Source organism: Sinohyriopsis cumingii, chromosome 19, assembly GCF_028554795.1.
Source record: "Sinohyriopsis cumingii isolate HCF-2022 chromosome 19, ASM2855479v2, whole genome shotgun sequence".
Lineage (NCBI taxonomy): Eukaryota > Metazoa > Mollusca > Bivalvia > Unionida > Unionidae > Sinohyriopsis > Sinohyriopsis cumingii.
Window position 1 is genome coordinate 39035946 of NC_142979.1, and position 27265 is coordinate 39063210.

Sequence of the window (27265 nt, forward strand, 5' to 3'; positions counted from 1 at the left end):
ACTTTAAAAGAAGAAATGAGAGTAATGTAATACAGCACTCTGAGCACCTGACCATAATCATTGAGAGTAATGTATTACAGCACTCTGAGCACCTGACCATGATCATTGAGAGTAATGTATTACAGCACTCTGAGCACCTGACCATGATCATTGAGAGTAATGTATTACAGCACTCTGAGCACCTGACCATGATCATTGAGAGTAATGTATTACAGCACTCTGAGCACCTGACCATGATCATTGAGAGTAATGTATTACAGCACTCTGAACATGTGACCATGATCCATGAGAGTAATGTATTACAGCACTCTGAGCACCTGACCATGATCATTGAGAGTAATGTATTACAGCACTCTGAGCACCTGACCATGATCATTGAGAGTAATGTATTACAGCACTCTGAACATGTGACCATGATCCATGAGAGTAATGTATTACAGCACTCTGAGCACCTGACCATGATCATTGAGAGTAATGTAATACAGCACTCTGAGCACCTGACCATGATCATTGAGAGTAATGTATTACAGCACTCTGAGCACCTGACCATGATCATTGAGAGTAATGTATTACAGCACTCTGAGCACCTGACCATGATCATTAAGAGTAATGTATTACAGCACTCTGAACACCTGACAATGATCATTGAGAGTAATGTAATACAGCACTCTGAACACCTGACAATGATCATTGCAGAATTCCAGCTCATGATCATTCAGTGAAAGTTACACATGTAGACTAGTTGAAGTGAGTGCTGAATATAAACAGTTTTTCAGTATATATTGTATTTGTATTCTGGTTCTAATCTATATGGATTTTGCCCTTTGTGACTAGAATTTTGACTAGCTACAGTACCAGGTTAGTCATAAAAATGTATCTTTTTCATACATGCTGTAATTATGGCATGTAATATATAGATTATGCTTATTATGTCCAAATTACACTTTTTTGCCACTTATAATAGTGATAATTATGCTTATACCTCTTGTGGGGTTGGGGGGTTGGCATGTATTTGGTGTATTGTGTGTGCTATGTTTGTTTTCAGAAATCATTGCTTACAGCAAAATTGGAAGCCAAGTCTCACCCCAGATTGAGCATATTTATCAGGATGATCCTATAGAAGGAAGTTTTGTTTCTAATTAACCATAGCCAGTGTTTAGTGAAAATGATGTAGGATACCAAAGACACTGAAGTTGCTGTTATATATGTCACCTTGTTTCAATGCAGATTCCTGAGATATTTTGTTGTTGTTGTTGTGGGGTTTAACGCCATTTTTCAGCACGATAGGGCTATACATGGCGGCCAGTATTAATGGTGGAGGAAGAACCCGGAAAACCCCGGAAAGAACCACCGACCCACGAGAAGCTACTGGCAAGCTTTCTCACATGCCCACATTGGCTGTGAGATATTTTGAACAGTTGTTTTAAATGACTGAGACACAAAGTCACTGCCCATCAGCCATAAGTATTCTGCACAATCATGGCATGTGATGGTAAGAGTCATTCACAAATCAGGCACAAAGTTCCAAAGAACCTTTGTTATTGTAACCATTGCTTTCTTCTTTCAGGAGACCCAGGCTGCCCACAGCACCATCTGGATCTGTAGAAAGGAACAAAATAGGTATGTCAATTTCATTATTTTCAGTTATATACAAACCTGTTGAGGTACTGATAATTTTTATAATAGGAGGGCATACATGCCAACCATTACGCTTTTGGCATAATCATTACGCTTTATTTCACTAAATTACACCTTACACGTAAATGTATTCAGATTACACACTTTTGGTATGTCCCCATCCCAAAAGAATTAATTTGTTTTGTTGTTTTTATTAACATCCCATTAATCTTTCTGACTTTATTCAAGAAAAGATGGCTTCTATGTAACTACGACATTTGAGTACGCTTGTCAATATCCTTGTATGCACTTTCATAACAGTATTATGTTCTATTTATAGCAGCTGCCCTATTTCCAAGAAACTTGCTGGTTTTACTTTCGAACTTTTGACCTTGGTTTCTGTTTTATAGCAGCTGTTTGGCTTAGTTAGGAGAGAACAGACTGGTTTTCTAATTTTTAATCTTTGCTTGCAGATTCTTTGTTATAATTCATATCTGATACAGAACCAGTCTGTAGGTATTTGGTGCTAAAAGTCAAATCAGATTTATTCTAGTAGATGCATGTGTTAGAGCAAAAATGTTTTTCAAATAATTTCACAGATGGATTAGAAAAAGACGAAACACCGATTCAAAGATGAATACATGAATTACACAATACAGCGTTCTATTCTAGGGCAGCTTCATGCCCATTGCAGGCTATGTGGAAAGGATTTTAATATTGGTCATGATGGTAAAACAAAGAAACCTTGAATTAGCTCATTTTACTAACTCCAGTACTAAGGTTTCTTGTAACTTCTTTTTTAAAGCAGAACTAATAAATGCAGAGGTGTTATTTACCAAGTTCTTATTAGAACATGGACAACCCCTAGCAGTAGAAGGTAGAAGACTATGTTGGTCCTTTGTTTTAATGGATGTTTCCTGATTCCAAAATTGCAGAAAAATATGCATCTGCAAGAACAAAATCATCTAATATTGTTAAGTGTTTAGCAGAAGATAATTTGCTTAAAATTGCAGAAGCCATGAAAATGAGGTCATTTAGTATTGTAACAGACAGGAGCAGTGATTATGATGACAAAAAGTTGTAACCAGTCTGTATAAGAGACATTGACAATGAAAAGGGCAAAGTCAGAGTGCTCTTTTTTCATTACCCGAATTAACAGCAGAACTGTACGGGGTATTCAGTTTATAATGCATCAGTGATGACTGGAGTTCATAAAGGAGTTGCATTCTATATTTTGAAAAATGTCTCCATCATTGTACATATCTGGTTGTCCCTGTCATATTATGCACCTTGCTGCAATAAAGGCTGCTGATAAATTAGAAAGAGAGCTGCTGAAGTCAAGTTGGCATTCTACCTGACAATGTACTTCATGTGGACAGAGTTGATGTGCAATGGCACCTTATTTCCCAGCTAAAAGAACAATACCTGGAAGATAAATATTTGCTCATCATTGTCAGGTTATGAAAGGAATATTGGTTCTTGACCATTCTGATGCTGACTATAAGAGATTTTTCAGTATTGTTAACAAAAATAAAACTGAATTCAGATCCAGGTTCTGTAACCCAGCACTTGGTTCACTGCTGGTGTGCAAAACATTCATAATCTCAGCTGGTACAAAGTGTTTTGAAATGCAGTATGAGAGACTGTTGCTTTTTAAAGCTCAAAGTGCTATATATGAAAATTTGTAGCCATAACTGATGTTAAAAGACCAGAAGGGGTAAACAAATCATTTTGTACATAATGCTCATTGAATTTTATTATGTTATATGTGGATTATTCTTTTTCTGCTTGGATTACACTTTTTGTCCACCTGGATTACACTTTTTCCACACCAGGGATCGGCATGTATGGGAGGGGGTCAAATTTGTGGTTTTTAGCAACCATAAAATCTACAAAATTTAGTAAGCACATCAAATGGTACCCATAAATATCAGTACCCACAAAAATAGTAAATTCATAGCATTCTGCAGAGATATTCTCTGGTAATTTGATTCAAGTGGTTTGCTAGCCCTTTATTGTGATATCAGTTGTCAAAACCAAAATTCACTCGCATTACATTTGGAGAATATTTAGAGGTGGTTGTTTTAGGTTTGTTTTTCAGGTTGGCACCTGAAGAGATTGCGATCTTGTTGATCCTTGTCTTTTTGTACAAATCTGTCTTGAAAAGTTTTAATACTTTTCAAACAGGTTGTCACTCTGACTTCACTACTGTTTGAAGATTGTGCTGACTTGACTGTAAGAGAAAGAACAAAAATCTTCATGTAAGAAGTCAGATTACAAAACCGTCAGATATCAGGCAACGAAAACTAGTTTTCACATTCACTCCTGACTCCATGGTCATGAAACCTCAGGAACAAGTTTTGGTTCGGATGCAAATATTTTTAGTCATCAGTAACTTTATCAAGAAAGAAAGGTAAGAACTTAATGAGGCTTTTCTGTAACTGTTTACAGCGAGCTTGTGGTTTAAGTCAAAATAGAAATTTAGAGCCAAGTATTTATATTGTAGCAATTGGCCCAATGTCATTGTGATCCATAAAGTTACCTCGGTATAAATTTTACAAGCTTTAAGATCAAAATTTATCAAAACTAAAACAAAATATATCTAATTGTACAACAAAGCAGACTGATTTAATGGTTGATGTGTTGGTAGATTGACAAATTAATTCCACTATTGATCCAGTTGAAGACTGCATTCATTCTTTCTGTCATCACTCAATGTCTGTCACTTTTGGCTGTTGTAAACAGTATGTTGTTCCTCATTTGCAGAGGTAATTATTTTACATTTAGTTCTTGAGCATTGTTTAGTACAAATGTCTTTTCATTATTGAATATTATCCATCTCCCATCTTTTCCATTACCTGCTACATACATACATACATACATACATACATACACACATACATGCATAGACACACACATGCATGCATGCACACACACACACACATACATGCATGCATGCATACATACATAAATACATAATGATTCACATAAGCACCATTTTAGCTTTTAATGACTGCTAGGTTGTGCATGATTAATTATTATATTAGTAATTAATTAATTAATTATTATCAATGCTTCAGACTCTCCTTCATTAGCCCAGCAGCGGAGTTCCTCACAAGGGAGCCTGGGAAGTAATCCCCCAGAAATACCACCACGGCCCAGTGGTCACTCACCCAACCTAAGTGGGGCTGTTACATCTCACTTGCCAGTCAACCCGCCAGTGGGCGACTTTGCCAGTCCAAGATATGGTAATGATTTTGGTGGAATTTTTGCATGACAGATACTGTCAATCACATAATTTTAGCAAACAAAATAGCAAATTCAGTGAATTTGTAATTATTCATGTTAAAGTTTTGTAACGTAAAGACCATATTCCATCTCTTATAAATGCAGACATTCTGAATGAAGGTTCTGGGGCTGGGATTACATATTAGTTCCAACCATTTTATTAGTACCATGCTATGGTAACAAAGTGTCTAAATGGACCATATAGGTTGTTTTTAACAAAAAATGTGATGTTTTGTCCATAATATTTTTAACATCCAAAAGAATTCAGCAGCAAATCATGCCATTTAGCATAAAACCACTAAAAATACCTCCAACAATTTTGTCAAGTCATGAATTTGCTAAATGAACTATGTGAAATACTTACTAAAATATTGTGATTGACAGTAAGTGATAGGGCCTGAAATGTAGACTTGCCAACACAAAGATGACAAAGAGGAATCCAGTTTGCTCCAGATGTGGTCAGTTGGACATGGGAGTGACATGTAAGGAGAAAATCTTATGTGCAGATAACCAGGGTAATGACCACTTCTGCTCCAGACAGAGAAGGAAATACACTGGGTAAAATGTAAGAAAGACCTGAGCGTCCCTGGCACCACAGCAACTCTTAATGCATCCAGCATCTCCTACCTAGTATGTGAATGTGACTTGGCTGGTGAAAGTAAGCCTTCAACAAGTTCCTCCGTACAGACATTCTGTGACCACTGGTCTAAATCAAGTTTACAGGCTTGATGCCATACATACCTATTCTAGCAGTCACACAACTTTAGATTGATGTAGTTGATGCAAGTAGTCAGTGTGAGATTGTTCCAAATAAAAAAAAAATGATCACTGCTTGCCAGAACTGGACCAGAGAGAGAGAGGAAGAAACCAGTGGGCATTACAATACTGCAACAGTAACAATCCTAACATAAGTTGTGAAAAACCTGTTGGATCCAGCCCTCAAAAAGAGCAGCCACTCTGCTGGCCCCAGTGGTAATACCAGCTGGAAGCCAAATGAAGAGTTATTTAAAGATGCTACCTAACTTCCACAAGGATCTGATGATCTGTCAAGCTCTTTAATAAATTTGGAAGTCTAGAGAATATGAAAACTGGAGATTCCATCAATACTGCTCCAGGAACACTTCAATAAAAATGTTGGACATGACAGTATAATGGAATTGCAGAGCTTTAAAGGCAGAATATTGATTAAATAAATCCTCTGCATAAAGAACATGACCCAATAGCTGTGTGCCATTAGGACACCTTTTTACGAGACAGTCTAGTGGTTAGAGTGTCTGCCTCGTATGTGGGAGGTTGTGGGTTTGATCCCCGGCCAAGTCATACCAAAGACTTACAGAAATGGTACTAACAGCTGCCTTGCTTGGCGCTCAGCATTAAGAGATTAGTGTTAGGACTGGTCGGCCTGGTGTCAGGATAATGTGACTGGGTGGGACATCATGCTACTTGTCTGCGGCATGATGCCCCAGTGCTAGACATCACTATAAACTGTCACACTGCAGACATCTTAGCAATATGACTGAAAATTTTTTAAAGCTATGTTAAAAATCCAAATCACACCCACACACACACACACACACACACACAGTCAATTCTAAATACTGCATAACAGTTGTGGTCACAGCCAGTTCTCAGTACTACATAACAGTTACAGTCAGTCAATTCTCAATACTTCAAAACAGTTATAATCACTGTCAATTCTCAATACTACATAACAGTTATAGTCACTGTCAATTCTCAGTACTACATAACAGTTATAGTCACTGTCAATTCTCAATACTACATAACAGTTAATGGTCACAGAAAATTCTCAATACTACATAACAGTTATAGTCACTGTCGATTCTCAATACTACATAACAGTTATAGTCGCAGAAAATTCTCAGTACTCCATAACAGTTATCACAGAAAATTCTCAATACTACATAACAGTTATAGTCACTGTCAATTCTCAATACTACATAACAGTTATAGTCACTGTCAGTTCTCAATACTACATAACTGTTAGAGTCACAGTTAATTCTCAGTACCACATAACAGTTATAGTCACTGTTAATTGTCAGTACTACATAACAGTTACAGTCACCTTCTGTTGTCATTACTACAGAACAGTTGTAGTTGCAGCCAATACTGCATAACTGATGGTCATTTGTGTATTCATACACAAAACTTGTACACTTTGCTGAATATGGCATATCTTTCTTCAAGCATTACAAACAATCAGCCTATCTTGGCCATCTTTTTGAATAGTTACCTGTATATTTTGTTTTTCTTTGTGACTTTCTTTTCAAAAACACACGACATTTATTTTGTGAGACTATTGTCTATGGCAAAACTCCAGTTCTGTATTTTTCAATTAATAAAATATTGATGCCATGATTTCATTGCAAGTAATAATCAAACTTCTTATCATCTTTGAAGATAACTCTAAGTGCCAGTTCAAGAATTCTCTGAAACTTGCTTGCCCACAATGGTCCGTATCTGTGAAATCAAGCTGTTTATTTTACAAAGTATTCATTTCCCTTGGTCACCATGCTATGTTTGATCACAGTTATGAAAGAGTCGATTAATTTACGGTAGTTTATGTTACATACATAAGAACATTTATAACAGTGTTCAGTTGATCAAATGAAGTGAGTTCACCCAACATACGACTGAGGTCACTAGATTTTAAGTTTGTAGGATTTTTGTGCCTTTTAATTTTTCTTTTATTCCACCTCCTTTATTTGATTCAATGCTTTTAACTGCACCTGTTTGTTCATGCGAAGCGTCTGCCTGATCAAACTTTTGATTATAGAATTTTTAAAATGGTGTCCAGAAGGCTATGCATGTTTAGGTGGCGCTTAGCAGTTATTATGTACTTTTGAGAGAGTGACGTATGTAAATTGAAGTTGTTTGCATTGGAAACATGCACAGTGGACAGAATGATGGCACACCTCAATGCTTTGATGTAATGTGGCAGACATTTCTTTGGATATTGTACTTACGGAAATTGTATATGATCTAATGTGTACAAGATGGTAACTAAAATGACTGCTTCCTTATGGTAAAAAAATCAGCCTGAATTTTTAGTCTAAAGTACACTATCTTTAGCACCTATTAAAACAGAGAAAATGAATTTTGCCCAATTAGACCATACCAGCTTTTGAAAGTGCAATGGATGAATTACTACATATATAAAATGTAAAAAAAAGTTATTGGCTCTTTTTTTTAACAATTTACATCTGAAGTCCAGGAAGTGAAAATGACCAAGTGGAGCTAGCAGTTTTTGAAAGATGCACATCTGGAGTAAGGCCAAGCTGTATACTCTATAACCCATATTACACCCATCAATTATACACCAAAATAAAGGGAATTTAAGCTTCTTTGAACAATACCTAAGATATACAATGTCTTTTTTAAGTAACCAGTATAACCAGTAAGGAAACCCAGGGAAATTCTCTTTAAAATTGTAACCCTATGCAAAATATGAAATTGTAGAGCACCACCTTAAGACGAAAGGGAAAATAAGCTTCTAGAAAAGTGTTAATAATCAACACAGAAGAATAAAAAGGAGTATTCAGATTCTTGTGAATAAAAGCTGGAGGGAAAGGACACAATTATGTTTATTGGACATCACATGCCAATTTTTTTGTATGACATAATGTTTATCACCCATGTGTTGAACTTTTAATTACGTTTTGCAGCTTTGCAATAGCAGTTATTGATATTTTGTTACACCTTACTGAAAACTGGTCAATCTTACGGAAAAGAATCAACTGCCTTTCTGAGATGGACTCATCAGGGTTGGCAGGTCTGAATCATATAGTGATGGAGTTTGACCTGAGATCTCTGCATTCTGAAAATAACACCATGTAATCTGGAACTATCACTGAGGCAGAGGGGGTATAAATAGGTTTTAGTTATTATTTTATGATGTTTGGTGTTTTATTGCACAGCAACACAAGTAGGTAATGTAACACAAAATTATTTCACTTGAATACATGTATTAAAAGAATGGAACATCCTGTTCTTGAAGATTTTGATAACCAGAATGACATGCATACACTTGTTAAGTCACAGAACAGGAAAAAGTAAAGAAACTATTTTTTGGAAAAACTAGTTTGCAAATGGTTTAGTGCAGCATGGTATTTTAAAACAAAATACGCAATTCAAAGTAACAACTAGCATGAGCAAAGATCAAACCAAATGCCCCCTAACTACAGGGAGTGTATGTGCACTTACAAATAATGGGTAATATTATTTGTGAGGAATGGAGCAGTCATTGTACTTGCAAAGAAAAAAACAGTATTCTGAATGATTATTCTTGGTTTTTAACCCTGGGTAGCCATGGTTACCGGAAGGCTGGAAAAGTTTTGGAATTTCAAAACATAATTTTAAGGATCTTGAAAAGACATGGAATTTTTCATAACCATGCAAAGTTTTGGAAAAGCCATGGAGTTTCTAACAGTGGAGTTAAAAAAAATTGATAACTGCTAATTTCATATAGCGCTGAGCACTGATTAAAAACTTGTTTAAAAAACACAATTATGATTGATAAACAGTTTAATTTCATAGATATTGTGGTCCTTGAGTTTTGTAAAGTAGCCCTGGAAAAGTTTTGGAAAAGTATGGAATTTCTTTTTGTTCAGTCTGGAGGAACCCAGTTAAACTTAATGGAGTCTTTATTGAATATAAATGTAAATATTTAAATATAAATTATATATCTTAGAAACTGAAGGAGTATAGTATGTTATTTTATAGTTACCATTTACTATTTTATTACTGTTTTGACTTTTTGACAAAGAATTCAACTAAACTGGAGCAGTAAGGTACAAAATAGCATGAAGAAGGATGGAAGTCTCACTTTCTCATATTGGAGTGTATTTTATTTTAATCACGAGGTACAAGAAGAAAAATGCAATGGAATACCTGTCTTTGTCAGTGTTATTCATTTTCTAACTTGTCTATTCTATTGTACATATATGTAATCAAATTTAAACAACATATTTTACCTGTACATGTTGCTGTAGTGTAATTACATCTGATGTACATAAATTTAAATATTTACATTCTTGCAATTATATTAAAATCCATCTCAGTGTCATGTCCTATATTTTTCAGATACAATCTCTTCCCCAAAATGATAATAAAAAACATTGTCACATTTATTTTTTGTACCTTGAAAAAAAGTTTATTTAAAGTGATTTGAATGACATACAAGTTGATTCAGAGTATAAGAGGAAGCCACAACTACCTGGTCAAAAAATATTGAATTACTGTCCAGCAAGTAATGTGCCAAAAAAGTATTTTCTTTTTAACCTGATCTTATCAGGCTGAGAATTTAATCCAGATATGTAATAAAATGATTGTGTCATTTTTCGTTTTCCTTTAATTCCTTTTGAAAGTTAAGGTCTTGCAAGTTTATGCCAGAGACTCTAAGAAATAGACGGGGACCCACCAGTCCCAGATTTGATGAGTCCAAGACTTTTCATCCTGAATCTCTGCTGAGAGCACTATAAATCGGCAATTCTTTTTAAGATTGGACAAAATAAATTTTCAAGAAATTCGGAATGACATAATATAATAATGTATGATGTAAACTGTTTGCTGAACATGGTCCCAGATTTGCTATTTGTTTATTCGTAAACAAAGGGGTTAATGTTGTAGTCTTTTCTTTCTTTATGTTTTCCCAGACCCAGAATTTCAGTGCCTTGTTGTGACTGTTGGACAGAGTGAATGCATGTTACTTTACTTAAGGTTAATTTGTGTGATGTTTACCCAGGCTAATATAAGATTCAAGTAGGAGAAGAGTGAATGCATAGTACTTTTAATAAAAGTTAATTTGTGTGATATTTACCTATGCTAATACAGTGAAAGGCCACCCCATCTGCCAGAAAATAATGGTCTCACAAGACAGGTGGTCTCACCAAACAGGACATAACACTGTGTAATCAATAAATCTTTGCATGGAGATTCTGGTCTCTCAAAACAGATGGTCTCATAGCAGTGGTCTCTCAATCCAGGTTTTACTGTATAAGATTCAAGTAGGAGAAGAGTGAATTCGTGGTTCTTTACTAAAGGTTAATTTGTGTGATATTTACCCAGTCTAATATAAGATTCAAGCAGGAGAAGACTGAATGCATGGTTCTTTACTAAAGGTCAATTTGTGTGATATTTACCCAGGCTAATATGTGGCCCTGAGTGGCCAAGTGGTCTAACGCTCTCTCCGTTACGGATCACTGCCATCTCACCTCTGTCTGCATGGGTTTGAGTCTCGGATTCAGCCAATGTGGGTATGTGAGAAAGCTTGACAGTAGCTTATCAAGGGTCGGTGGTTCTTTCCGTGGATTTCATGGGTTCTTCCTCCACCATTAATACTGGCCGCCATGTATAGCCTATCGTGTGCTGAAAAATTGCGTTAAAACCTACATCAACAACAACCCAGGCTAATATAAGATTCAAGTAGGAGAAGAGTGAAATGAAGGCCCAAACTCTGGTGCTGTTACAAAATTTTATTTTTGCTTTAAGTGATTATGACACATCAAGTTCTTAGAATTTAAAAAATGCTTTTTTTTATATTTCAGATCATCAAGATGAGCCGCAGATTGACCAGCTTCTTCATGAATATCCATGGTTCCATGGCACACTGGGTCGACTTGAGGCTGCCCATCTTGTTCTGCAGTCAGGACCTGCAGGGCATGGTGTGTTCCTTGTTCGGCAGAGTGAAACAAGGAAAGGGGAATATGTTCTAACATTTAACTTCCAAGGGAGAGCAAAGGTTGGTTTAATTTAACAGTCCAATTGAAGAGAGATGTTTCCATTATTACTGTATTGTCTGGCCCATAAGTCGATGCGGAGTATTAGTCGAATTCACTAATTTTTTTAATTTTCCATCCTTCGTCCATATATAAATCAATTCAGAGTATAAGATGAGGCCAGGTCAATAACATGGCTTCATATTTTATACTAGTAACTTATGGTTTCATGAATATTAATGGTATCACTGTATGATATTCCATATTACAGGCAATTGTGAAATTAAATCACTGATGCTAACATGCTTGTGATTTTACTCCTGTACTAGGCACTGCTATATTATGCTTGTTTTAATTGTGATATCCATTGCAACAAGAGCCACATGGCTGTGCATGCTATGTACATGTTAATTAAAGGTCTAAAGCTTTAACCTGATTATTCCAGTTGAAACCAGTCTTGAGTGCAAGATTCAACAGATGAGATAAACTTAGTGAGGCTAACAATAGGGAAATGAGGATACCCATAGGGAAATCAGAAATTTGAAGAAAATTAAGACAAAAAAAGCAGAAAAGTTACAAACAAAAAATAAATAAAAATACTTTTTATTAAACTTTTATGTGAAATGCAGTATCAAATTTACTCAAATGAACAGTTTTATAATACATATTATTTAACATGTCAATTATAATTGAAAGTACATCGATGTTGTAATTCATTTTATTACCTTAGTAGAACTGTTCCACATTTTAATTAAGAAAATAATGAATAAGAGTTCACTTAATCATCTCCAATATCTGAAAATCCCTCAAAGTCTTTGTCTTCCATATCGGAATGAAAAATGGCGGTCTTTTCCAAATTGTCAGTCTTAATCTTGTCTTGGACGTACTCATGGAAATTGGTAAATTTTTCTAGAAAATCTACTGGCAGTTTCTGTGCCATAGTAGTGCATTGTCTTGTACTAAGTACTCTTCATTGCATGAACCTAAAACACCATGACACACTTCCACTGAAACTTTCAATTCCTAATTCAGTTGTGATTTCTTTTGCCTTGAGTCTGAGATCAACAGAGTTTATTCCACGACACGCAGCGCGTTGTGTCAAGACATATTCTTATTTATCCTCAGTATTAATCCATCTTGCTTTGCAGCCACGATTTGCATTCTTTGTGGTTTTTTTTGTAGCGCATAATGCAACCTTAGCTTTACGCCAATCCCAGACACATTATTCACGTACACTGTATTTCCTGTGAGCAGCCATATTCCCACCTTTCTGTTCCATGTACTTTACAACTTCCAACTTAAAAGCCACTGCGTAAGACTTGCGTGATTTGACGAGAGGCATTGTGAGATAAGTTGTATGATTTGTATGGGGATATTTATATGAATGATTGTGACTGAAGAGATTGATCAAAACATACCTAACTCAATAAAATGTGCCAGTACTGTAGCAATGAAAACAATGCCCATGGCTGAATTCATTATTTACATCCAGAGAAGGGAGTGGGCATCATTTCCTGTGGTTCTTAATCCACTTGATATTAAAAATGGGTAGCATAATTGATGCAGAATAATGATAAAGAACAATGGGGTACTGGCAATATGGTAACTAGTATCGGTAGCCAAAGCCAATATCAGGGTTTAAACAATTGCAGCAACTGGCTTTGATTGTTGTTGGAAACCAAAGACCAATTTATCAACTACTGGTATAATCAAAGACAGACACCGAAATGGCAGCTGGTTAAGAATGAATATAGATGACATGTTGACATTACAATTTGCTTTAAACTGAAATGCAAAACTAAAAATGGATCATTGATGATCCATGAATACTTCATCTATAAATCTGATTTTAGTTTAGTTTAAACCATATTTATTTGAGAAACTTTGTCAGATACAGTTATAAACACATGATTTATGGGATTCAGTAGAAAGCATAATCTATGGTATTTTATGAATAATCATAGAATGCTGGAGTTAATATGGATTACATCCCTTTGTAGGATCAATCAGATCAATGAAAAAGCTATGCCGACAATCACTCATGTGTGTCCAACAGTATACTGGAAAATCAAATATCAATGGACCAGTTGCTAAAACGTGATCAGGAGGAATGGTTAAAAAGGATGAATAAAACAAAATTATTTCATATCTCTTTTAAGAACAAACAGTATGCTTTGAATTAGTACAGTACACTGTAGAGTATAGACCATAAGTGTGCTATGCAGCCCGTTGAATTTTTTTACCATTAATTGTTTTCTTTTATTTCATATTTGAGAAATAAGAAAATAAACACAGAATGCAAACTAAATAATGACAAAACTTATAAATATAGACACAGTCATATTAGTTCATAAGATTTTATTGACATAGTAATTTAGCAAGAACTTGTACTTCTATGTGACCTGTTTTCCATTATGCCGATTATAGAGCAATTTTAATAGCATACTGGGTACCATAATCCCTATATAAGTTGATGCAGTTACAATGACATAATCCATATATAAGTCAATTCAGAATATAAGACAAAGACCTGACTTTCAAGTAAAAAAAAGTATCAACTTAAAGGCCGGAAAATATGGTACTTGTTTATTACAGTCTAAACAGAGTAAAATTACAACAATTCATCCTCATTTAAATTTGCAATGTAAGAATTTGATAATACTTTTTATAAAATGTCAAAACATAACACTTGTGTTTATGTTCTTTAAATTAGTTAAAAAAACGTTTTCTATATCAAACAAAATGCTTAAAGTTGTTTATGGACTTACATTTAGTGACTTCTAGATCAGATGTTCTGCTTATGTCTGGTTTAAAGTTTGTGTGAATAATAATAACCATTGGCCCAACCATAGCAGAAAATAAGAGAACTTTGAATTTGGTTGTTTTATGGGTAATGTTCATTAGAAAGATTTTCTCATTGAGAGAATACTTTGTTAAAATGAATACCTTATTATAATGAATGATTCATATGGACATACAATTGTTTGTTAAAGCAAGGGACTACTCTGCCATTAAAATCTTTATATTATAGATTTCAAATATGATAAAATCTTGAGATGCTGGTCAGTATGGATAAATGATGTTTGAAAAGGCAGGGTAATGCTTTTGATTAGAGAATAGAAATAGATGCATCATTCATAGCTGTTATACCTTAGTCACACATATAATATTTATTTCTTTTCTTTTAGCACCTTCGTATGACGATTAATAATGATGGACAATGTAGAGTACAGCATTTGTGGTTTAATTCAATTTTTGACATGTTGGAGCATTTCCGTACCCACCCCATTCCTCTGGAATCGGGAGGTTCATCTGATGTGACCCTCACAGACTATGTTGTATCTATGGACATACAGTCTACTCCACAACTTCAGGGATCACCAAGGCTCAGTTTTGAAGAAAGATCAAACTCACATCCAAATCTTGTGTCAAGAGGTCAAGGTCACCACAGTCCAGGACAAGGTCAGGGTCATTCCACTGGCCACCAAAATATAGAAAATCGTGATATTGTTGTGATAAGTGGGTCAGTAAGAGCTAGAACAGAATCCATTGAAAATGTGATGCGAGAGCAAGGTCAAGGAAGTCAGCAAGGTTTACATGGACGTGCTATTGAAAATCATTATTCATTTGTATAATATCTTCATCACCGAGGACACATATATGAGTCAGAGTTCATCTCCATGACTATGGAGATTAGAGTTACAGTTAGATGCCGATCTGTCCTGAGTATCTTTGTTTATAGTTTGAGTGAATTACAGGTCTCTTTTGAAAAACATAACATTTCTCTTCTGTATACATTTATAATCATATTTGCACTAACCTAACTTTAATGAATGACAGTGTTCTGTGGCATATTCTGGTTGCATAGGTAAACTTGTATGATAAAGAAATAAAGATATACAGAGGCCTTTTTATTTAATATATATAGGTATATTATATTCAGAAGCAATCAGAATATATGAATTGAAATGATGTTTAATGGCCGTAAGTATTTTTATTGTGATAATGTTCAACTAAGTCAGGCAGTTTTATCTAGACTGAATATGGAAAAAGCTATTATTAGAAAATAGAGAAAAGGAGGTTATTTTAATTGTAAATTATGAATGAAATTTTAATATACTCTGCAATATTTAGTGATATCCCATAATAATATAAATAAAACATAATGAAAAGCTAAATAGGATTTTACAAAATGTAATGAATTGCATCTTTCAGGGTCTTCATTATTGCAGCTTGGACTGGAAAACAAGCTAAGATTTCAGTCCACATGGCTGGTCCAATGACAAGTGCTCAATTATCATCTTGATGGTCATCCTTTTCAGTAATCTAGCTGCTAGTCTTTTGTGTTAGCTCAACATTGTGCATTTAACTGGTATTTAATGGGTCCATCAAATACAACAGTTACAGGTCATGTCTTAGTAACAACCATGAAGGTCTGATTGTTATGGTTACATTTTTAGAAGATAAAGTGTTTAAATTAAGAGTTATTTAAGAACTGGTGTGGATTGTTAATGGTATGATGCAGTAATGACTATGAAGATTGGTTGTTATTGATATGTTATAGTAATTGTCATGCAGCCTGAGTGTTATGGTAACATTTTCAGAAGGTACAGCGTTATAATCATGAGCTATTTAAAATCTGAAGTTTGGGTTATTAATGATGTTTCATATCCATTTGAATAGCTGGTTTGAAATAGTTTATCTAAGAGAAAAGTCTGTGATATTTTGTGTCATATAGAACTTTTGTTAGAGTTTATTCTCTATGTTTTTATTAGTGTAGGAAGATTTTGTAGCAGATTTGGTTGGAGTGGGTACAGATATACTTCTAATCCATACAATTTTGTTCCAATGTCATTCAGCTTTCTATTTCTATTAAATCAGTCTGTTTGTAAGTATCTTTAGACTAAATTAGATTGAATAGTCTGACTGATAGGTCTCATACCTATAGACTGACTGATAGGTCTCATACTTATAGACTGACTGACAGGTCTCATACTTACAGACAGACTGACAGGTCTCATAGATATAGACTGACTGACAGGTCTCATACTGAAAGACTGACTGATAGGTCTCATACCTATATACTGACTGATAGGTCTCATACTTATAGACTGCCTGATAGGTCTTATACTGAAAGACTGCCTGACAGGTCTAATACCTTTAGATTGACTGATAGATCTCATAGACTGATTGACAGGTCTCATACATATAGACTGACTGGTAGTCTCTTACCTATAGACTGACAATTCTTGTACTTGTAGACTGACTGTCAGGTCTTACACTAAAGACTGACTGATAGGTCTCATACTTATATCTTTATTGGTAAGTTTTGTACTTGAATCTTTAGGTCTGATAGGTCTTGTATTCTTACTGCTGACAGTACCAGATCTCCTTCGCTAATATCTTTACTGATTGGTCTTGTACTAATCACCTTTCTGATAGGTTATGTGCTAAACAACATAAGATTCTGCTCTACATTTGTGTTTTCTACACAGTGATATATTTATGTACAAAGTTCATTTAAAAACTGGACTGTTGGATAATACATTTTTAATTGGTGGATGATGTGGGGAGCATGAATGATTTTCAGCTTAGCTGAATGCAAAGCCATGCGAGATTATGGTATGGCCCTGAATCCATCATGTGGCATCTGTTATGCAGCATGTGCCCATTAACAATTGCCTTTTGACCTTCTAGAGTTATCTGCACCTTCTAGAGGTATCTGCCTATTAACACATTAACCCCTGGAGCTTTTTTCATTTTCGCCTGAAAATCGACTCGGAAACACATTTTGAAAGCTATTTCTGAATAGATTTGAAAACACCAAATCCACAGTGATCTTTCAATAACATACAGCCTAGTTGTGTTAGAAACATCATTTTTCATTGGCTATTTGACTCGCGCATGAACAGAAGGGTAAAAGTTGGAGTTCTTTTTTTTTTCTTTCTTTTTTTTTTGCTAAATGGAGCCATTATTTTTGTATGGAGACCACTCTTTATTCCAAATGCCCATCTTATCCTACTTTTTGCAAAGGCGCATCTATCTGTTTGCAGTTCATACTGGTTTGCCTTAGTTCTGAGACCAAAAAGTCTAAAATCTGGACACAAAATCGAATTCCAATCACGGGCAAATTTTGGGTAGAAAAAAGTCGGGTCCAAAAAATGAGGTTTTTTATCTGTATTTTGTAGTGCAACTAGATATTCCAGATTATTTGGTATCATTGTAGAGCTACATCTGTCTACCTTTCTATAATACCACCCACTTTAGTGTATCATGCATGACCATGATGCTACAGAGCTCGGCAGTAGGCTACTACCTCCTGCCCCGTTAAGTCGTTGCTAGGGGTTAATGTGTTAACAGTTGCTTGTTAATCCTCATGAGTTATCTGCCCATTAACAGTTGCTTTCTAACCCTCTAGAGTTATCTGTCCATTAACAATTGCTTGTTGACAATCTTGAGAACATATGTCTAATCCTTGGTTCATACAGCTGTATAACATCCATGAACTTGAGGAGTTGCCATGAAAAACTTGTGAATTTTGAAGTAGTATTATCCTTGAAAATTCCTTTAATTTCTTGACAGAGTCAATAATTTTTCCCCAAAATCTGTTGGATTTATTTTAGGAAATACAGGAAAATTAAACTGAATATATTGCATCACCTTTAAATTTTGAATTTATCTAATGTTTTTAAAAATAATAAGTAAGCAAATCAAATTGCATAAGATTGGGTAGATGAAATAACTTGGTAGTTAATAGATGTAGTAATGCTATTTGCTTTAGTAGCACATTATTTAGTTCATTGCCTTCTTTTCTACCTATTTATACAGGCTGTGTTTATCCAGAAGGCATAACTGATAAATGGCTGTGCTTATTAACTCTCTGGAAGGCATAACTGAAGATAGGCTGTGCTTATTAACACTCTGGAAGGTATAACTCTGATGATAAGCTGTGCTTATTAACTCTCTAGAAGACATAACTCTGATGATAGGCTGTGCTCATTAACTCTCCAGAAGGCATAACTGATGATAAGCTGTGCTTATTAACACTCTGGAAGCATACCTGATGATAGGATGTGCTTATTAACTCTCCAGAAGGCATAACTGATAAGCTGTACTTATTAACACTCTAGAAGACATAACTCTGATGATAGGCTGTGCTTATTAACTCTCCAGAAGGCATAACTGATGATAAGCTGTGCTTATTAACACTCTGGAAGGCAAACCTCTGAACAATCTTTGTCCAGTATCATGTTTTTTGTTTATTGTTTATGAGCAAGATCTATGGATATTAATGAAATGGCCTTGCTTATGAGTGAATTAGTTTCTTACCACTTGAGAGACTGTATTTATGACCTCAAGATTAATCAGACTTGATAAGTAGGCTCATGTCATCAAAATGTTGATTGATTATTATTATTTTAATGAAACCTATGCTTACATTGATGAGGTGGTCTTGCAGCTAATATAGGGATAACATTTTTTCTGTCTCTAGAGACTATACTTTTTATGGGGATTTTCATAAAATTTGGTTAACAGGCTTATATTGTCAAACTCTTGGTCAAGTAGGATTATGAGTAGATTCATGTGCATTATTTGATGTGACTTTATATTTGATTGGCTGAGGGAGTCAGCAATCTAGCAGCTACATTTCTGATCAGACTTGTCAATTAGTCTTATATTATCAAAATGTTGGATGAGTTTGATTCGTAGCAATATATACACATATTAATAGCAATAGCTACACATATTAAAGATGTAATAATGTATCTACTACTCTGAGGACAGAACTCAAGTCAGAGCTTGACCCACCTTAAGGTTAGATTATTATTGTCATAGAAATATTGTATAATACTTGAAATTAGCATATAATAATGAGATGTCTTGCATCCATTTGGCTGAAATTTTTACCTGTATAGATCAAAAGACTATTTTGTATCCAATCTCTATCTATATTTGTGTGTGACAGATTAAGATCAAGATCTTGGATGACTTTGATTACGAGCAAGAGTCCGTACATATTAATTATGCAGTTATATAGATTACAGATTTTTTTCAGGATGTGGTAAAATACAAGTAGGTACAGTTGATATGATTTTAAGTTCAGTATGATACTTCATAATGTTCAGCTATTAAGTTGTGAAAACCAGGTGTGCAGTACCAGGCTTACTTGAGCCTCTTGCTTAATTCTCTTGCCTACATTTTGAGTACATCTTCAGTTATGCATCTGTGTTGTAATGTTTCCTTCATTCACATCCACATTTTAAATAATAATGCATTTACAGTCATGAAACTTGAGATTGTGTCATTTGTAAGAGTTCTACATGATACTGCCAAATTTAGCTTGCATTAATAAGTAATTATAATCTTTAGGATTTAACACCCTCTCTTGAACACTTTGCATGTTCAGTCATAAAAGTTCAGTTTCAATTCATTTTAAGTTGTTTAGTAATACTGTTCAAGAAAGATAACATAATTTTTGCAAATATATTCTTGTATTTGTAACTTGGCCATACCATTAATGCTGCAATAGCATTAAGTTTTTTGCAAAAATTTAAAATTGAAATAAATACATATTATTTTGTATTTTCCTAATGATTAGTAGTAAAAATATTTTGAAAAGGCACACAATAGTCAACAATAAATGGAGTACTGTAGCAGGGACCTGAAATGCTTGAAAGATGATTCAGTATTTAGATAAGGCTTCCCAGTACTTTTTTTTTTGGTGCGCTAATATCATGATGTGAGCAAACCAGCAAGGACAAGATTGTGGCTCTACAACTGAAGATTTCTTACCTATAATCAACTGCAAAGAGGTGTGTGTTCAATGTCCAGGTGTCAGTACAAGAGATTATATCTGTGTGACCTAAATTCTGGTCTTCCAATATACATGTAGTTGTCACACAAAAAATAAGGCAGTCATCTGACCTAATTTCTGGTCTACCTGTATAAACATAGTTGTCGTCATGAAAGTAAAGACAGTCATTTGACCTAAATTTTGATCTTCCAATATAAGTGTAGTTGTCCTAATAAAAAAATCAAGACAGTCATCTGACCAAAATTTTAATCTACCTATGCAAATGTAGTTGTCCCAATAAAAATAATAAAGACGGTCATCTGACCAAAAAATTTTAATCTTCCAATATAAATGAAGTTGTCCCAATAAAAATAATCAAGACGGTTATCTGACCAAAATTTTAATCTACTGCTATAAATGTAGTTGTCCCAATAAAAATAATCAAGACAGTCATCTGACATATATTCTGGTTGTCCTATATAAATGTAGTTGTCCCAATACAAATTATAATCAAGACAGGTCTCTGAATGCAGTTCATATTTACAGTTTTTGAAAAGCCAGTCTTGTTATCAAAACCAATATGTCACAGCATGCAAGTAATACTATTTTTAGACCATAAGAGTGTTCAAAATATTAAAGCGAACTGGGTGATCTGGTTGGATTTGGTGGCATCACCATCATTTTACATTATTAGGTGCTGTCAAAAACATGCTCATATACTGGTTAAAATAGGTTTTGATATGAAATGCAGCTTTAAATAAACAACAAAAAATTGATAAAAAATTTCCAGATATAAAAAAGTTAAATGAAACTACAGTCAAGTAAATTCCCACATCAGAAAATATCATTTGTTGTACAATCACCCTTGAAAGATTTACACAAGTACAATTACTGTTGGTAATGCTAAGATGAAACTGTTTGCTGATAATATAGTAGATAAATGTACAAATTAGGCAAACTTAGTTCATATAATAATCAGAACCATGGCCATTTCAGTGTTTCCCAGTTTCACAAAATATTATCTGAGCTGTTCTTACAGATGTAAAGAGAGCTGTAATTAGACTAATTTGAGGGGGGTATTTACACAATTTATGCTAGTGACATTTTTAAGCACTAGCGATATGATCTTGACTTCACATTCACTTGTTTAAATGCATATTTCAGCTCATTTTTTTTTTTTAATGTACCTTTTTCAATGTTTTTTCATGCATGAATGAGCATGTGATAAGGACTATCCTTACGTGGTTATTGCTTCAAAGACAAAGAAATATACCCATAATATTGTGAAACATGCTGTGTCACAGTATGGTTATCAACATTGCTGTCATTTTTATTATTAGTTGTAATTGTCCATTTCATTATTTGCTGATTGTTTTTTTTTATATGCATGTACAAGGTATTCGAGTATTATTAATTACTGAGTACCATAATTGCTTAGGTTGCCAAGGTGACATTGATGTTCATTTCCTTGGGTAACCTTGACTTTGGCAGTTAGATATCATATAGCTACTGCATGAGATTGTCTGCTAATATTTATCATGATGAAGATTGTTATGATGTAAATTTGTTGTACAATAAATTATCTTGCACCAGATTTTTGTTCAGCATTTGTAGTGAAAGCAAAGCCACTCACAAATATTACATGTTCATGTTGCTTATTTTTTTTAATATTTCCTTTTATCCGTCACACTTGTCAATAATGAATGGACATTTATTTATACGTCATAGGGGATAAATGGATGCAACTTTCAGTACTTTTGAATCATTACTGTAGGGTGTTCTTTGTGCCGTCTCTGGAGTTCTATCATCGAAGTCACGATCCAACAACAAATTTCAGGTTATCTATTGAGCATTTTTCCTGGTCTACTATGTAACTTTTAGACCATTGGAGATACATTGCTGAAATTTGGTGCAATATACTTTAGGGACTCTGTGTTGAAGGTCCTTTCAGTTTTTGTTTACGTAACATTTTGTTTTTCGCTGTTTAAATCTAAAGCCATAGATGATATATTATCAAGACTTTGTAGACACAGGTCCTTACTTGCATGTGTTCAACATAAGAGGTCCTATCTTCAAGGCCAAGGTCAAAGATAATACCTTTTGAATCGTATGAAATAAAAGTGATCAAACTTGGCAGAGTTATGGTTTGAAGACCATTCAGACATGCAAATGATAATAATTTGCCAAATATGGAGAAAGTTAATAAAAAATATAAAAGCCTTCAAATGATTTCTCAAATAACACTTAACAAAATTTGGCTTAATTTTATCGAAAGTATCCTGGCATAGAGGCCTTTCAAGTTTGTACAGCTAGCTGCTTCACCATCAAATATAGCCACCATTACTAAAAATGTAAAAACTTGAAACATCTTCAAAATAACCATTCGGTAGAGTTTTACCCAATTTGAAAGCATTTTGAGGGTTTCAATGGTATACAGCCACTGTTGCTAAAATTGAAAAACTTTTCGTTTACCTCTTCTGAAAGCAGAATTTGATCAAACTTTTCAGATGGCATCCTAGCATAAAATAAAAAATGAAAAACCCTTAATTGAATTCATTACAATCAAACTTAACAAAAACCATCCTGGCAAAGAATAAAGACAGGAAAAACCCGTTAACAAATTCTTTCACAAAAAACAAATTTATATTAGTGATGCCAATCCACCCCCAAACTTTGAACAGAAGTTTTACCACATTTTAGAGAATGCATTCTGGCCTGAAGGTTTCTTGATTTATAAAAATGCTGTCAATCTGCCTTCGGATATGTAACTCTTGTTGTTAAAAATATAAAAACTTTTAATTTACTCAAAATGTATTTAACAGGCTTTGATCAGTTTTTGGACAGAAAGTGTCCTAGCTATAAGCCCTTTTAAATATGTACCAGTGAAACTGTTCCACTATCTGATATGCCTGCCATTATTGAAAGGAGAAAAACATGCACACATTATCCCTATATACTACTGAAAAGAATTGGACCAACTTTGACACAATGCATCCTGGCAGGAGCCTCAAGCGGCCAAGTGGTCTAAAGCGCTCAAAGTTACAGATCACTGCCATCTCACCTCTGTCTGTGTGGGTTCGAGATCCCAGTTTGGCCAATGTGGGTATGTGAGAAAGCTTGCCAGTAGCTTCCTGTGGGTTGGTGGTTCTTTCAGGGGTTTTCCCTTGTTCTTCCTCCACTATTTATACTGGCCATCATATATAGCCTATCTTCTGCTGAAAAATGGCATTAAACCAAAAAAAAACATTCTATCTCTCTCTCTCTCTCTCTCTGTATATATTTGATTTAATTATATCTGATTTAATATATATTTCAATTTAATTATTTGTCAGTTTTTTAAAAAATTATTTTTCATTACGTGATATTGTAAAGTAAATTTATTCACTAGAAACGATACTTTTTTTAGAATATAGTTTGATCTTGACTGTTAGTTTATAAACACGAAGTGTTGATCTAAATCCTGACCTTGTTTCAAATTTTGTAGCAACCTTCATAAATAAGTTCTATTTTATTTTAAAATAATTGGTTTCCAAGGTCATGATGGGACCTTGTCTTTTAAGATATATTTTTTATTTCTTAGAGTAAAAATGATTGGTTTTCGTCAGGGTCACACTGGGTAAACGTGATCTGTAACTAGTATTTGCTTCTATAAACTTCTAGAAGATGATCACGTGACCATTGTTTATGTTTTAGAAAGCCCATATAACCCATGTTTTGGAGAATTAATCAGTAGAAGTTGGGCTGTTACACTGTTGTATGTTGTGCTGTTTGGAGTTATTTCAAATTACTTGGTTTAGAGTTATTTCGAATTACTTGGATTCAAATGAATTAATTGTGTTATTTTTCTGGAAAATGCATGTGCTCCTGTAATACTGTGGAACAAGGACAGTTTTTAAAAAAAAAATTATTCAGCTATCAGAAACCAGTGATAATTCTTATTTCTACATGGAACTGTAGATTTCAACACTGCCGATTGTAGCATATATCGTCGTCTTCCAACTTGGATTCTTCTTCGGGATTCGAACATGAAATCAGTAAAAAAAAATGTTATTAGGACTACTAAAATTTTTTTCTCTGATTATTTTTGGATCATTTTTGTATTTGATTCTACAAAACCGTAAGTTCATATTTTTTCATTTTTACAGAATTTTTCCAGGGAAGTAAATTACTGTATTTTTAAAAGCTTGTCGTTTTCACCCTTTCTGTGTTACTGTTTATTCAAGACTAAACAAGGGACATAAAAAATTGGGTGCACATCTGGGATAATTTTGAATTTTGGATAGAATATTTCAGAAAACTTTTTTTGAGATTTGAATTCTCCAGTTTTTTAAATCTTAGTGAAATCGGCAAGCTTTTCTGACATGTCATCAAAAGTAGAAATCTTTCTTTCAAATCCTACCCAGGAACAATTAGATCTTTTCAAAAAATATGATTTGATTCAACTTGTCAGAAAATATGATCTTTCTGAAAGAATTTTGACAGATTCCACTTCTCAGAAAAAGACAAAGTACCAGACAATAAAATACTCTGAGAAGCTCCTGTTTCTCTTAAAATAAACCCCAATCTGATTTGATTATGCAGAATTATGAACCATTCATATTGAATGGTTCTGTATCACTCTTGGGTGATTCGGCCAATCCTATCCCTATTAAAATTTTAAGAGAAACAGGAGCTTCTCAGTCTTTTATTGTCTGGTACTTTGTCTTTTTCTGAGAAGTCTTCTTCTAATGAGAGCGTTATTCAGGGAGTAGAGTGCGTCTTTGTTAATGTTCCTCTCCATTGTGTAAATTTGTCATCAGAACCCGTGACAGTCGGAACAGTCTGTTTTATCTGTTAAGGGCATTCATTTATTACTAAACAACAACCTAGCAGGAGACAAGGTTGTGGTTAATCCACTTGTAACTGACAAGCCTTGCTTGGATCAGAAAGTCAATCCAATTGAAAAAGAAAGCTTGTGAGAATGATGTTGATAAGGAAAGTATTCTTTTAGCTGACACATGTATTGGTCAGGCTTTTGATGAAGTCACTTTCACTCCTTGTTTGCATCAATCAGAAGGTATTGATCACAGTGATCCTCTTTTAACGATTCATTCTCTTTATCCTAATCAGGGTGATAAACAACAATCACTTGTCGTTTAACAGGAAAAAGATCATATGATCTCCTGTTTGTTTCAGAAGGTCATTAGTGAAACTGAAGCTACTGAAGTTCCTGTCTGTTATTTCATTAAAAATTGAATTCTTATGAGAAAATCTAGACCTCTCGAGGTACCTGCTGATGACAAATGGTGAGTGAACTATCAAATTGTAGTTCCAAAACCTTACAGACAGGAAATACTTAGTCTGGCCCATGAATCTCCATTGGCTGGTAATTTAGGGATTAATAAAACTTATCACAAGATCTTAACTCACTTTTATTGGCCAAAAGTCAAAAGTGATGTTTGTAAATATTGTAGATCTTGTCATCCCTGTCAAATGGTAGGAAAACCAAATAAGAAAATTCCCAAGGCTCATCTACAACCTATTCCTGCCTTTGACGAACCATTCAGTAGAATTATGGTAGATGGTGTTGGTCCCTTACCTAAGACCAAGTCAGGTAACCAATTCCTGTTGACTATTATGTGTGCATCAACAAAGTTTCCAGAGGCAATTCCCTTGAGGAATATAAAATCTAAAATAATAGTAAAAGCTTTGATAAAGTCTTTTGCTCAATTTGGCCTTCCCAAATCTATAGATTCGGGTCGAGAGTCAAATTTTAGGTCTGGAACTTTCCAGCCTATATTGCTTGAATTGGGCATTCAGCAATTGAATTCAGAAGTAAATTTATGGCTTGTCAGAACTATAGTGGGGAGAACTTTTGAGTTTTGTAATAATGGAATTCTGTTTCTCTTACTCATTCTTCAGATATTTCTTCAATTTAAATAGTACGGCCCTTACAAAGTTAAGAAGAAAATGAGTGAGTTAAATTATAATATTAATGCCTCCGAGATCCAAATAAATTATAGGAGTTCCATTATATTAAAACAGATAGCCAGTTAAACATGCAGTTAATTTAGTTGTACCTATCCCACTCAGTGAAGATTTAAGTGAAGGAATATTATTGGATTATACTGATGTTGGAGTGACAAATCTTAAGAATTCAGAAATTATGAAAGTTCTGGACCAGAAACTTTCACATTGGCAAGAGCAAGAAAGGAATGAACTTAAACAGTTATTATTTGAATATGAGCACTTATTTCCAGATGTACCTACAAGGACAAACAAAATTTCCCATGACGTTGAAATTGTAAATTACAAACCTATCAACCAACACCCGTACAGGATGAACCTCTCAAACAAGAATACTTGAAAAAGGAAATTGCTGGAGAATGATTTTATAGAGCCCAGTAGAAGAGACTGGAGTTCAGCATGCATACTTGTTCCAAAGCCAGACAAAACTTTGTACGTGTACTGATTATAGGAAGATGAACAGTGTGACAAAAACAGAATCACTTCCATTACCAAGAATCGATGACTGTATTGATAAGATCGGGAATGCTAAGTATGTCACCAAATTTGACCTTCTGAAAGAATTTTGGCAGATTCCACTTGCGGAAAGAGCAAAGGAAATTTTGGCATTCGTGACTCCAGATGGACTCTACCAATATAAAGTAATGCCGTTTGGGATGAAAGGGTCGCCAAGTACATTTCAACGTCTCATGAATATGATTACCTCTGGTCTAGACAATTGTGATGCTTACATCGATGATGTCATCATCTACAACGACACCTGGAAAGAACATTTTGCAACAATTTGAAAATTCTTTGACAGACTCACTCATGCATGTTTGAAAAT

At 34.4% G+C, this 27265-nt stretch overlaps 1 protein-coding gene across 2 annotated transcripts in view; it reads left to right on the plus strand.

Moving 5' to 3' along the window:
* LOC149775530 (SH2B adapter protein 2-like) overlaps positions 1-22027 on the plus strand; it is a 106176-nt gene extending 84149 nt beyond the window's left edge. The window contains exons 4-7 of one of the 2 annotated variants that reach the window (XM_089943824.1): positions 1568-1620; positions 4698-4865; positions 11469-11662; positions 14828-22027. In XM_089943824.1, coding sequence (XP_089799950.1) covers positions 1568-1620; positions 4698-4865; positions 11469-11662; positions 14828-15274 — 862 coding nt within the window. In that variant the 3' untranslated portion in view covers positions 15275-22027. The remainder of the gene's footprint in view (positions 1-1567; positions 1621-4697; positions 4866-11468; positions 11663-14827) is intronic. The other variant, XM_089943825.1, reaches the window with a different exon arrangement.
* Positions 22028-27265: the final 5238 nt, after the last annotated feature.